Raw genomic sequence first — 14,828 nt, forward strand, 5'->3', positions numbered from 1 at the left:
TTATTTTCTTATTAAGATCCTATTATTTTAGTCTTAGAATCACTTTGAATCTGTTAAAATCTCTTGAATTTCTTTATGAAAAATTGCATACCAAGTATAGGTGTCAATTAAGAAAGGAAGAGGAGAGAAGGAAGCAAGAAATGTTGAAGAGGGTTATCTGTTTTATTTATAACAGAAGGTAAGGTTGAGTCTGGCATTGCAAATAGATAACCCGGACAGGACTACTAGGTGCTGACTCTATGAAGATGGTTATAACTATTTCATGCCCCAAAATCTGCCTTAAAGAATGTAGCAATGCCATATCTTTTGGAAATCCAGTGTCATCTGGCGTAGGTGGAATGTGCAGAGATGAGTGGGAAAATGCTACTGTTAGATGTATAATTCCTATTTTCTATTATTAATAAATTGATTTTTTTTTTTGTTGCTGATAAAATAATGCTGCTCTAAAGTTATTTCAGAGTGGTCATTAGCCGGATAATGTCAAAGAGTTGATTGTCCATGGGCACTTCTAAACTGCATATGAGAAGCAAAGTGATTTGTGACCAGGTCAAATGTCTCAGTTAGATGAACTATGACCTTGCTGAATCCCTTGCCAAGGAAGGAGCAGGAAGGAATGCATAGGGAGTGGGCCAGTGGGGGGATCCAGGTCCAGGGGCTCAACCAATAGGGATGCAAAGTGATCAGGTCGAAATTGGATGGGGGTATATCCAATTTTGATTCGACAAGAAATTCATTGTATTTGAATTTGTTAAATACTCTAGTTGCCCTATTCAAATTCGATTCAATAAGGTTAATGGATATCCAGTTCGAATTTGATTCAATTCAAGTTAAAGAGCAAGAAAAAACAATTTCGGCTACCCTGTTAATTCTTCAAAAATCTTCCAAGTCATCAAGTGAAGAAGGAAAAACAGACTTACCTATTTTGCCTTAATGAGTTTTGCAAATAGCAGGCAAGCGGCAGTAGTTTAGGGCAGCCTAGGAACAACCTCAACTGGCAACTCAATAATAGACAACAGTTGAAGATGCATTTCAGCATTTGCATCCCTAGAAATTAAAATTCATGATCATTCAAAGATGCATTCAGCATTTACAGCCCTAGAAAATGTTGAAGAAAGGGTTGGAGAATGAACGCTGGTAACTCTGTCAATCTCTATGGCTTGCACTGCAAGACTATATGAGATGAACATTGGTTAGCAGTGGCAGAAGAGTGTTGGCAATGGTGAAAATTGCTGGAGGGTCTTAGGTTTTGATTGGTAGAACAGAGTTTAGAGATAAGGGGAATAGTTTTTAGGAAGGAAAATCAGATTATGGGTGATTAGGAAAGGAAAATGTTTTTTTTTTTAGCAAAGAAAGGAAAATGGTTTAGATTATGAAAAACCTCAGGGTCTCAGCATTTGATTTTTCCCATGAAGATCATCAATTAGAATGTTAGGGGGTTGGGGAGTCAAAGAAAAAGAAGGGTGGTTAAGGAAGTTTTTAGGAAAGAGAAGTCAAATGTTGTACTAATTCAAGAAACAAAGTTGGAAGAGGTGGATAGAAGATGGGTAAGAAGTGTGTTGTCAGCCAGAGGCTTAAGTTGGGCTTTTGCACAGTTGTGGGGAGCCTTAGGAGGCATCCTAACAATTTGGAAGAATGAAAAGATAGAGTGCACTAAAGAATTGATTGACAACTTTACGGCCACAGTGAAGTTTAGGAGGAAAGAGGGTCGGTTATAATGGGATTTAACTAATGTTTATGGTCCAAATTCATATAGGGAAAGGGAAGAGTTTTGGGAAGAACTAGCAGCCATAAAGGGTCTTTGGATTGGTCCTTGGTGTTTGGGGGGCGATTTTAATGTCAATAGATTTGTGAGTGAAACAACTAATCTTAGCCATAGGATCACCTCTAGCATGAAGAAATTCAACCTACTTGTGGAGTCCTTTGAGCTAAGAGAGCTCCCCATGCTATAAGCTAGTTTCACTTGGTCCAACTTTCAAGAAAAACCCCTATGTTGTAAACTAGACAGATTCCTATTCTCTGTAGATTAGGAGACTACTTGGAGAGGAATGGTAGTAAGGGCACTTCCTAGACCAACTTCGAATCATTGTGCAATTAGAATTTCACAAGAGAAATTAGGAGAAGGACCTTGTTTGTTTTAGTTTGAGAACATGTGGCTACTTCATCCTGAATTTTTAAAGAAAGTACAATAGTGGTGGGAAGAAGGTCAAGTGGAATTCATATGAAAAGGATATAGATTCTAAAAGGATTGCTAAAAGGAGTGGAACAAAGAGGAGTCTGGAAGAATCGAAGAGAGAAAAGAATGGATTGCTAAAAGGATTCAAGAAATTGATATCACTGTTTTAAAATGTGGAGGAGTGACGCGAGGCATTCCACTACCTAGAGGTATGAGGCGTAGTTCAGAACACAAGAGGCATAAGCCTCCCGAACACAAGGAGGTGTAAGCCACCTTAAGAGAAGGGGAGATTAGGAGGAGGATGAAGAGGAAAGGGGGATCTCATTTGCAAATGACTTCTAAATTTGCCCTATTTTTAATTTGCCCTATTTTTAATTCTTATTTCTGTTTTTTAAGTACTCCTCTATCTTCACTCTTCAGTTGCAAATGACTTCTAAATTACACTAATGCCCCATTTGGCAACGTTCCGAGAAAGTGTTTTTATTGTTCCCAATATTCTTGTAGGACAAAAACGTATCTGGCAAAAAAAAACAAAGAAAACAAAAGAAACTAGCCATTCCTGCATGAGAATAGCACCCAAAGAATGAATTCTTTGGGAGTGACAAATGGATACTCTCAAAAAACAAGTTCTGTAAGAATGCGTGATTCCCACAACATCTATATCTAATAATGAACATATATGCGACATTCCCACGTGAGAGAAGGGGCACTTTTATAATTTCACACAAAATGGTAAACTCAAGCTCTAGAACAGGATTTCTCATTCATTCGACCTCAAAGAATGCTATTGCACAACACAAAAGAGGGTTGAACATTCTTGTTGCATCAAGAACTGGATAGCGAGCGACCAGAACACATCTTTAATAGGATTTCATTTATTTCTCCCAAACCTTCAACAACCCTCTCTTCTCTACCTATGGATGATCTTCATTTGATATGATCTGAGTTCATTCCTTTATATTATTTTCTATTTTTTTGTTGAATATCAGGAAATGTGGGGTTAGTTTGTTGTATCAATTGAAATGTAGGGTTCTGCTTCGGTGTCTAAACGTGGAACCGAATAAACTAGCTAGTAGCTAGTATTCAAAAATATGTTTTCAGTTTATCACATATGAGATCCTAGAGGCAGAATGAGGATCAATCATCTTTAAATTTTAAACTCTATGATTCCCATGCTTTAATCACTATAATCATATGGGCTGGAAGCCATGATGCTTTAAGGCCGAGTGTTCAACCAAATAAAGATTTTGTTATGACTATAAAGAAATATTTTCATTATCTAAATGTTGTTTTTGTTTCTGTAGAACAAATATTTGTCCTTGAAGAATAAATTGCCAAATGCCTCTATTATTTTCGTTGAGTAAGAAATAAAATTCTTGTTCTAGAATAGTGAAGGGATAAAAACACCACCCAATTTCTCATCTGTGCTATGGAATACCCGCTAATTCTCTTTCCTCTCAAATACTCCATTAAATTTCCTAAATTTCCTAAGTTTTATTGCAATTATATCTATTCCATTTCAATTTAATTTTGATTCATATCCATTAGATTTACATTAAATATAATAGATAATAAATTTAAATTCAGTCAAAATACAATTAACTTAAATATGATTATTATTTATTTCATAATAAAAATTAAGTTCTATTTAATTGTAATTTATAACCCATTTGATATTCAATGGTAGATTATTATAGGATAAATAATAAACTTCCATTTAAAAGAATTACTTTTTAGTTTTTAATTTTCATAATAAAAATTATTATTATTTAATTGTAATTATATTTAATTAATTATAATTATTAACAAATTCATTTTTTTGAGAAATGATATGATTATTAACAAAATGTCATTATAAATGATAAAAGTATTAATAAAAATCATCCCATTTTAAATTTATTCATTAAGAAAATTTAATAATAATTACATAGGTATTTTGGACATTTTCATGCCTCTTGTTAGAGTATTTTACAAAGGGGGGTGACTTGCAACTATGTCAAGAAGTTTAGGGGAGGTGATTGCAATTAACAAACTTCAAGAGAGGTTTAAGCAACAACCAAAAACTTCTGTGGGGTTTCAGCAACTACCATGGTTTGTTTTCCAACTATTGAACAAAAAGAGGGATTTTTATGTATTTTCCCTAACAAACATTAAATGAGAATGTTAAATAACATTTTTGCCATTAACTTATTTTATAATATACTTATGAACAAAAAGAATGGATTTTTGTGTCTTTTTTGTAATAGGCATTAAATGAGAAAGAAGAGTTACTTCCTAATAGATAGAGCTATAAAATGGGCCATGCTGGACTGGCACAACACAACCTGCTTGCGGCCTATGCAAAGTGCAGGCTGTGCCGTGCCAGCTTGTGGGCCATTCCTGGTCACACCTCCCTCCGTCTGGAATAATTTTGCTATATTTTTGTATTTAATGTAAAAAGATTAGGTCATGTATAAATAGGGGCTCACCCCTATGAGTATTGTGTGTAATTCTAAGTGAAGTCGAGTACTGTATGGTTTAAGTGATATATTGTGTCCTTATTATGTTTGTATCTTCGCGTGTTTATTATTAGTGATATGCATAATTATTTTTAGTTATAGTGTATTTGCTTCTCTTTTATTTGAATATTATTATCCGACTTTTTCTTGTATGAGATTCTGCTCGTTTGTTGTGCTCTACATTCTTTATGTAGTCCCTGAATGCACGTGTGGAGTGGCAGAGCATTTTACAGGCAGAACATGAAAAGGAAAAACTCTACCAATTGTTAAATTGTGATCAGATGAACCCTTGCCTATTCTCAACAGAGCCTGTTCGCTTGTTGTATAGGAAGAGAAACAGTAAGTCCTTATGTCTCTTTGTGATCCACTACCTCAATAGTGTTGCACACCTCACTGCCACATAACAAAGATTGATCATAGAAGGATACATGCGGTCACTAAAAAAAGGATGGGCACACACACATACAATTGATCGATGCTATGAATTGGTTAAATATCCATAATATCGCATTGGGACAAATTAAATGTGGTTGGATTCCAAAAACAACAAGACCCAAGATGCTTGCATTCATTCCAAAAACTACACTTTCACCTTCTGACTGAGAGACACATTCCACTGCAATTAGTGGCTTGAAGCCTCACATCAAAGAAGAAGTATTAAATTGCCCCATTGCTGAAAACTAATAAATTGCTCTACCTTCTCAACCCCTGTAGACCACCGCTTCAGGAACAACTTCTAAAACCATTCACCCAAAATAGGCATTCCTTCACAATCCTTATGGCCTCAAACTTGAAGGGGAAGATGGAAAGAAACCTCCCTTTGGCTAATCGTCGGATTTCAGGGCTGAGCTGCCCTATCCAGTAGCTTTGAGTAGTCCACCTCCCTCCACTTCAACAACCAAGCTACAATCTATAAATTCACATGTATTGCAATAATCCATAACTTCACATCAACTCTATTGGCTCAGTTGTAGCTGGTTCTATTCAAGACTTGAGATCTGTTCTTGCCTTCGCTTGATTGGGATCATGAACATATATAGTAACAAGTGTTTGAAGTTGATCCAAGTGATCATGAAATTCAAGATAGCTTGTGATGACCAATATTTGCACAAGGGATCATTAAAAGGGGTGTAATCAAATCTAGCTAGCTTTAATCAAGTTTGGTGGTAATTGAGTTTGAATCTTATTATGTGTTTGATTAGTTTTTGAACTCGAAGTAAACCAAGAATATAATCGGCTCAAGATCTTGTAAGCCTGACTATATATGTTGGATACATTATACACAATTGAATTCTGAAAAGCTATTTTTCATTTTTTTCTTTTGAATATAGGTTGGAATAATTTATGGGGCACTTTTTACCCTCTTGGTCTCTCACTTTTAGGGAAAAAAGATATTTGTCCCATTACACACAATGAGATGATAACCAATACAGCAGTTATGTGAGACCAACATGTATAACCTCTTAATCACACATCAATCTCACTGTAAAAAGCCTAACAATAGGTATTCAAAAATCGGTTGGAAGGTCAAATATACTCATATCCAAATTTTATGTATAAGATTTGAAAAGATTAATCTTGTCCATAGGATTTAGAATATTAATGCATAGTGCAAATGCATTGGATTATCAAATTTGTAAATGAAACAAAACTCTTAAAGTAATATATATATATATGAGCTGAAAATGACTTTGGATTCTTATAACGAAAATAAAATTAAAATAAGGGCAAATTGTTGAAACCTTCCCTGAAGTTTGGTGATTGTAATCACCTCCCCTGAACTTTCTTACATAATTACAAGTAGGCCCCCTTTATTTGTATTCGTACTCCTTCCAAACATACCTATATTTGTGTTTATACTCCTTCCAAACTGAGCCTACTGGGAAAAGTTGTTGAATTTCAAGATTGCTTCTTAAAACATTCCTTTAAATAATCACCAATATTAAAAATTGAGATATATTTATTGTTGGAAACACAATATGGTTGGACATAAAAAGTGATCACTAATGACATAAAACTAAACAAGAACTAAAAAGAAGAACAACATAAAAAGATAACAATAAGGAAAAACACAACACTAACACTAACACTGACAGTGAACTGAAAAGAAGAACGACAAAGATAACAATAAGGGAAAACACAACACTAACACACTACTCTTCTGCGCTTACTTTATTTCCTAACACTAACACTAACACTGACACTGAACTGAAAAGAAGAACAACATAAGAAGATAACAATAAGGAAAAACACAACACTAACATTACACTTCTCCTGCACTCACCTTTTTCATACACTATTCTTCTATATATGCTTCCATTCACTGTGTTGCAGATCATGTGTCACGACATGTGTGTTTCACATGAATGAATATTTACACACGTGTAAGGAGACACCTATATATATCAGATTGAATGGAAGTATAGGAGAAAAGTGAGGAAAACGATGGTGTAGTAGATCCAAACTACTATAGCAAATTATCTCGCACCATCTAGGGATAATATAACTTGATTCTTTAAGCTGTCAACTCCCCTAGTAGAACTTTCAATTTGAGAGTCCAAAGAAGATTCAACCAACAAATGCACAGATTCTTCATCATAGTTCTCTTTCACCCATGAGTGCTTACAAACTCCACGTCCTCGTAAGTAGTCTAACTCCACAGCAACTTCTTTCATTGTTGGTCTCTCTTCCCCGTTCAATCGTAGGCATTGTTCTACAAGATCAGCAACTCCTTGAAGTTGTGTATGATTTCCTCCATTCATCACTTCATCTTCTAGGACATCAAAGAGACGGTTTTGTTTCATTGACAAAACAAAATACTTTGCCATATTTTTTCGTTCTTCAGGCCTGTCATCAGAATAAATCTTCTTTCCTGTTAATATCTCCACAAGAACTGCACCAAAGCTATAAACATCACTCTTGTCAGTTAACTGCCTTGTTTGCATATATTCTGGATCTATGTACCCAAAAGTTACTTGTACAAGCATAGATAACTGCATTTGATTCAGGGGGACCAATCTTGAAGCACCAAAATCTGATACTTTTGCAGTGAATTTATCATCTAATAGTATGTTCATAGACTTGACATCTCCATGAATGATTGGCGGATCACCTGCTGAATGTAGATATGCAAGTGCTCCTGCAGTTTCTGCCACTATTCTTAATCGATCCTCCCATGAGAGCACAAACTTTTGTCTCCCATCGCCATGGATTCGGTGAAACAAGGTCCCCCTTGTAATAAACTCATAAACTAAAATTGGAACAGGGGTTTCTAAACAACAGCCTAATAGCTTCACCACATTTTCATGATTGAGACGAGCAAGAATGACAATCTCATTTATGAATTCTTTAACTTGGATCTTGTTTGTCTCTTTGGATATTTTAATGGCAATATCTCTCCCGTCTGGTAATGTCCCTTTGTAAACCGTGCCATAACCTCCTTTACCAACGATTCGACTCTCATTGTAATTGTTAGTTGCTTTCATAAGTTCCTCTGAAGTAAATATCCTTAACTTTCTCTCTCTATCGTCTCCATGCAAAGCAAGTAATTGATTTAAAAATACACCTCCATTTTCTTGGAAGAATTTCTGTTTGAGTTTACGTTTTTGAAAAACCCAGCAGCTCCATGTAACACCAATGATAACGAACAACAACACGCAGGATCCTCCAACTGCATATAAACAAACCAATTTATAGATAAGTAAAAATTATAATATTATTTAATTTATGTATAGGAATTCAGGTCAAGCGTGGAGCTTTTTTAAATGACAATCTAGACCAACAAAGAGGGGCCTATTGATTGGCCATGTGTAGGGCCGCATATTGATCCAATCCAATTTGGTCCACTATGAATCTATTACAAATGGATCAGTCTAATCCAATCTGATGAATACTTTGGATCGTTATGGACTGGCCCAATTCAATGTTTGGACTGTTGAATCTGTTTAAACTGGGTGTATTTTAGATTGGGTCTAAGCCAAACCCAAATTTGGTCCTTTGACACCCGTACTCCAATTATATATCTTCTGTCAGTGGACTAGATATTGCTGGTTCAATTTGACCAAATTCAATATAAATCCATTACAGATGGACTAGATCCAATCCAATCCAATAAACACTTTGGACCTTTAAGTCAGCACTGGTCCAATTCAATATGCCTTATTGGATTGTCATTCAAATTGACTTTGATTCGGACTGGGTCAAAACCAAATCTGGTCCCATTGATACCCCTAACCATGTGTTTCAATTAAAAAACAAACAATTTCAAAATAGAAACATTTTCCCTCCAAAGTGGTAAGTCAACAAGTCATTTTATTTTTCCAACAGATCAAATAGTTGAACCTATGACATCACAATCAAATAATAAAAATACAAACATGGATGAAAATCTATACTACCTATAATGAGCGAATTCCCCTTTTTTCTAGAATATTCTTGGATGTTTTCTACCCTTTTTGTCTAAGCACACAACTGGCATAAAGAGGGCATATATGGCTTTTACTCTCACATCAGAAACTACCCGCTCATAACTGTTCAGAAACTACCCACTTATAAGTTATAACCGTTTAGAAACTGTCCATGAATTATAAATAGTTGTCTTAAAGATACTGCCACGTGCAAATGCACTTACACATTTACTAGTATGTAAAATATGTAGAAAATAAGATTGACCCCTTTAAAAACATACTAGCGGGGGCTTGTGCGATGCATGGGATGGGGCACCTTTCATTGTACCTTGCCCCCATAAGTCAAGACACTACTCCATCCCTGCCTTGACCCCAGTGGTGGGGCGGGTTTGGGGTGAGGCACCCATTCCCCATTGGGGATGGGAAATCCTCAAATTTTCCCCACCCTGAAACAATCATATAAAAAAATATAATTTATGGATATTTTACAATGGATTATGGGTATTTGGGAGTAGAGGTGGATTTGAGCCAAGGTGAACTGAATAGCTAACTATTCGAGCTCGACTTGCCAAGACAATATAAGGTTCAAGCTTGAGCTTGGTTGGTTGCACCAAAATTTGGGACAGATTAAAAGAAATATTGGGGCCTACTAGATTAAAGGCCCAGGATAGGTTGCACCAAAATTTAGAGAGGTTGATACATACCTGAGTCTTGTTAAAAAAGTCATATACAGTAGAAAGAGTCTTGGGTGTTGGACAAAGAGGAATTTACTTAGGGCTGGCTCGGGTGGGCCTGAAGACTTGGCTCTTCTAGGGGTTTGAGGGTGGGAGAGAAGGGGGGCTCTTCGTATCCTGATATGAGGGTGGTTTGACCTCTGGTAGACCCTACTACAACAAGTTTAGTAGATAAGAGTAGAGAAAGATAATTCAAATAAGTAAGCTCACTAGGTCCCTTCTTTTTGATTGGCTAAGAGACTGCAAGAAAGGAATCCCAGATTTCTTACCCAGTTTTTTTACCCACATTCACAATTCAAGATGGCGATGTGTGGCTACAATTCATAGTGGATAGAGTGTGGGTAGAAACTAGAAAGTAGTGGGAAGGAAATCTGATTGTTCTTGGAAGCAGAAAAAGAAGGTGAATCTCAACCGTTTGGAAAAGTTCTTGGTTAAGAGCAACCGGAGTGCAATAGCGAGCTGGAAGTGGAAGAAGATGTGAATGCGTACAAGATTGGAAGAGTGCCAGCAGGCTACAGTTAGATAAGTCTCTTGGACGTTTATGTAGATGTTTTAATTAAGAAAATGAAATCAGGGTGCTAAGAGTGCAAGAGGAAGGGGTAGAGGTGGCAAGGTCTTGTAGTTGTTATTGCGGTTTGGGATGTCGCTAGTTTGGCTTGTATTGGTCCTGGGAGCTTCTTTTTGTTTAATTAATTGTTTGCTTCTTTTTTGACATATTTTGGTGTGTAGGGGTTTGGTGGGTGAAGTGGTGCTCTCTATACCTAGGCGAGTGTTATTGTTTTTGGCCAGCAGGCTGGGTCCTTTTTGGAGTTCGGATCATCTGGCCACAACACATTGCTGATCAAGCTCATCCAGCTGCGCATATAAATAATCCATGATGACCACAAAACAACTGGTGTTCTATATGCGTGGCTGGACAAGCATGGTTATCCTTTTCCCCGTCTTTGTCATCTTTTTTTAAATAAAATTTTTATTTTATTAATAAGAGGTGATTCATTGGTATGTGAGGAGGAAATCCAGATTCATATTGGAGACTTGAGAACAAACATTTTTGGCTTCAACGTGGTCACAGGCTTACAGCGGGATTTTATTAAATAAATTTGATCGGTTTGTTTAATTATAAGATAAATTTTAAATGGAACTGGAAAAAATATAATTTTAAATGGCAATCTCAATCACTCGGCTTTGGTTTTTAATGCAACCAGTACCAGATCCTCCCTTGAAGCCGTCTCCGTGAGTCCCCTTGGGGCACGAACATTTGTAACTTCCCACTGTATTTGTGCACACATGTGTGCAGTTATTGTCTTCCTTGCATTCATCAATGTCTACATGCAAAACCAGCCATGAATGGAAGTTATTAATTCTCAGTAGGGTGAAATGAATTGTGAAAACAACAAATTATTAAGAGAGGTCGCCATCATCACCTTGGCATCCTTGGGGTAGATAAGGGTTTCCCCGGTAACCTTGCTTACAGTGACAATTATAGCCGCCGGTGGGGTTGGAGGAATCGGAGCAATAGGTGTTGTCTCCACATGCGTAGCTCGTCCGATTCTTTATTGCATAGGTGCAGTTGTCGTCGGGGATTACCCAGTCCAGCACCACTGGAGTTACAGGGGCTCCGTCGTACCGGATCGGAAGCCTCTTCTTGGGGAGATCCATGAGGTCGGGTGAGGAGAAATTGAAGTTATTAAACCAATCTTGGTCAGCCAGGAAGGCGTAGCTGCAGGGATTGAAGTCCAACGAGTAGGTGTGGTCGTAAAAGCTGGAGAGGCTGACGTTAAAGGTATGAAGACCATTTGGAATGGAAGTCTGGCAGCATCCAATGCCGGAACAGGAGCCATTAATCAGAGTTTTGTCGCTTGTACAAAATGAGATGCAACCGCTCGTAAAAGAATAACCTGAAGGTGATGAACTCGACATGTAGGCCTTGGTGTCGCAACCGATCGCCGTGAATTTGGTTCGGGTGCTCGAGAAGCTGAATTGCTTTGCCAGCTTGATATCTATTTCTTGGAACCCGTCATAGGTTCTGCCACTTCGATTGTAACAGTCCATAGCAATCGGGATGTGGACGGTGGTTTGGCCTTCTAACGATATATTCCGGAAGGGTATATTTCCTCTAGGGGAACCAAGAAGCACTGGATGGCCAGATGAAGTGTTACAAACAAAGTGGAAATGTGAGTCTCTGAAACAGTCTGAATCATTATTCACATCCCCACATTTTTCTTGGCAACCAGGCTTCGCCGAACTCTGAGAAGAAGTTGATGCCGCATTCAGAAGTAGGATTACTGACACGACGACAATCTTCCAACCCATCTCTCTCTCTTTGCAATTGTGCAGACCTGATTTTGTGTATCTGGTTTTAGGTAGATGAAGAACAGCGATTTGCCAACGATCTAACGATCTACACCACGAAAATGGCCTCAAATGATAACTCAATTAGATATCAATGTCACTCCAGCATCATATATTATTTTTCTGCTAGCAGTACTCTTGTAGTACTCTCAATTAAATACTTTTAAAACTTGAATAATGTAATTATTTTTTAAAAGATTATTCTTAAACAAAATAAAATTATAAAAATAGCATATCAATTACGATGATTCAATGATTTTATGGTGAGTAAAAGTCTACTAACTATTATTTATTGTGGTATATATGTTTTTGAACTTTCTCATTGTGTTTAGCCGAATAGAATGACCCCAACACTCGGCTACAGCTAGGAAATTCTTGTTCATTTTGGGCAGGAATGAATAATAATAGAGCATTTGGTTTAAAATTCTTGCCGTGGGTTTTATTTCCTTTTAAAGTGAAAAATCAGCCTCTAACATAAAAATTAAGGTAATTGACTGCAATATAAAAAATATTCATGTCCCATCTTGCTTATTTTCCTTCTTTAAAGAAACTCTATGTCAGTGGTCATAAACAACCAACCTGCTAGGTCTATAAAATTACCACCATAAATGTTTGTTGGTGGATTACCGTTGAAACTTGTACCAATGGGCATTGATCGTTGGCTATCCACCAAAAAACATCTATGCCAATGATTTTGGGCATTGGTGGAATGTATTTTATGGGAAAAAAATGTTTGGTTATTGCTACCCATTTTCTATTTTAAAAGGGAATCTTTGAAGGTAAGGGCTTCTAGGGTACTAGGAAGGTGTTTGAGGTTTCTAAAGGAGTTAAATACTTTTCTTTTCATTTCGATTTGATATCCTAATCTATTATGAGAGTTATGGAGGGCTGTAGAGTTGAAAACAAACTTGCAGGTGAAACGGGATAAGGGGGAGGAGGTAATGGAATGCCTCTGCTTCGACAAGCCCCCCCCCCTTTCAACTAATGTTATTCATCTTTATTCTTCTTAATATAAAACATTTTTATTAAAAATAAATAAAAAATGAGATCCCCCCTTCCTCTTCATCCTCTTCCTAATCTCCCATTCTCTTAAGGAGGCTTACACCTCCTTGTGTTCGGGAGGCTTATGCCTCTTGCGTTCTGAACTACGCCTCATACCTCTAGGTAGTGGAATGCCTCGCGTCACTCCTCCACATTTTAAAACATTGATATCAATTTCTTGAATCCTTTTAGCAATCCATTCTTTTCTCTCTTCGATTCTTCCAAACTCCTCCTTGTTCCACTCCTTTTAGCAATCCTTTTAGAATCTATATCATTTTCATCTGAATTCCACTTGACCTTCTTCCCACCACTATTGTACTTTCTTTAAAAATTCAGGATGAAGTAGCCACATGTTCTCAAACTAAAACAAACAAGGTCCTTCTCCTAATTTCTCTTGTGAAAGCCTAATTGCACAATGATTCGAAGTTGGTCTAAGAAGTGCCCTTACTACCATTCCCCTCCAAGCAGTCTCCTAATCTACAGAGAATAGGAATCTGTCTAGTTTACAACATAGGGGTTTTTCTTGAAAGTTGGACCAAGTGAAATTAGCTTGTAGCATGGGGAGCTCTCTTAGCTCAAAGGACTCCACAAGTAGGTTGAATTTCTTCATGCTAGAGGTGATCCTATGGCTAAGATTAATTGTTTCACTCACAAATCTAATGACGTTAAAATCGCCCCCCAAACACCAAGGACCACTCCAAAGACCCTTTATGGCTGCTAGTTCTTCCCAAAACTCTTCCCTTTCCCTATATGAATTTGGACCATAGACATTAGTTAAATCCTATTATAACCCACCCTCTTTCCTCCTAAACTTCACTGTGACCGTAAAGTTGTCAATCAATTCTTCAGTGCACTCTATCTTCTCATTCTTCCAAATTGTTAGGATGCCTCCTAAGGCTCCCCACAACTGTGCAAAAGCCCAGCTTAAGCCTCTGGCTGACAACACACTTCTTACCCATCTTCTATCCACCTCTTCCAACTTTGTTTCTTGAATTAGTACAACATTTGACTTCTCTTTCCTAAAAACTTCCTTAACCACCCTTCTTTTTCTTTGACTCCCCAACCCCCTAACATTCTAACTGATTATCTTCATGGGAAAAATCAAATGCTGAGACCCTGAGGTTTTTCTTAACCTAAACCATTTTCCTTTCTTTGCTCAAAAAAAAAAAAAACATTTTCCTTTCCTAATCTCCCATAATCTGATTTTCCTTCCTAAAAACTATTCCCCTTATCTCTAAACTCTGTTCTACCAATCAAACCTGAGACCCTCCAGCAATTTTCACCATTGCCAACACTCTTCTGCCACTGCTAACCAGTGTTCATCTCATATAGTCTTGTAGTTCAAGCCATAGAGATTGACAGAGTTACCAGCGTTCATTCTCCATCCCTTTCTTCAACATTTTCAAGGGCTGTAAATGGTGAATGCATCTTTGAATGATCATGAGTTTTAATTTCTAGGGATGCAAATGCTGAAATGCATCTTCAACTGTTGTCTATTATTGAGTTGCTAGTTGAGGTTGTTGCTAGGCTGCCCTAAACTATTGCCGCTTGTCTGCTATTTGCAAAACTCATTAAGGTAAAATAGGTAAGTCTGCTTTTCCTTTTTCACTTGATGACTTGGAAG

At 37.1% G+C, this 14,828-nt stretch overlaps 1 protein-coding gene and 1 pseudogene across 1 annotated transcript; both read right to left on the reverse strand.

Moving 5' to 3' along the window:
• Positions 1–7,148: 7,148 nt before the first annotated feature.
• On the reverse strand, positions 7,149–9,305 carry LOC148851897 (putative wall-associated receptor kinase-like 16 pseudogene; annotated as a pseudogene).
• Positions 9,306–10,947: 1,642 nt separating this feature from the next.
• Positions 10,948–12,198, reverse strand: LOC148851898 (wall-associated receptor kinase 2-like). Its single transcript, XM_088943627.1, has 2 exons — positions 11,236–12,198; positions 10,948–11,136 (listed from the first exon to the last, which is right to left on the reverse strand). The coding sequence occupies exons 1-2, from the start codon at positions 12,122–12,124 to the stop codon at positions 10,970–10,972; spliced, it is 1,056 nt and encodes a 351-aa protein (XP_088799753.1). The 5' UTR covers positions 12,125–12,198; the 3' UTR covers positions 10,948–10,969.
• Between the last annotated feature and the right edge of the window lie 2,630 nt (positions 12,199–14,828).

The sequence above is a fragment of the Nelumbo lutea genome, chromosome 5 (genome assembly GCF_056320005.1).
Source record: "Nelumbo lutea isolate HS-2025 chromosome 5, American lotus-T2T, whole genome shotgun sequence".
Taxonomy (NCBI): Eukaryota; Viridiplantae; Streptophyta; class Magnoliopsida; order Proteales; family Nelumbonaceae; genus Nelumbo; species Nelumbo lutea.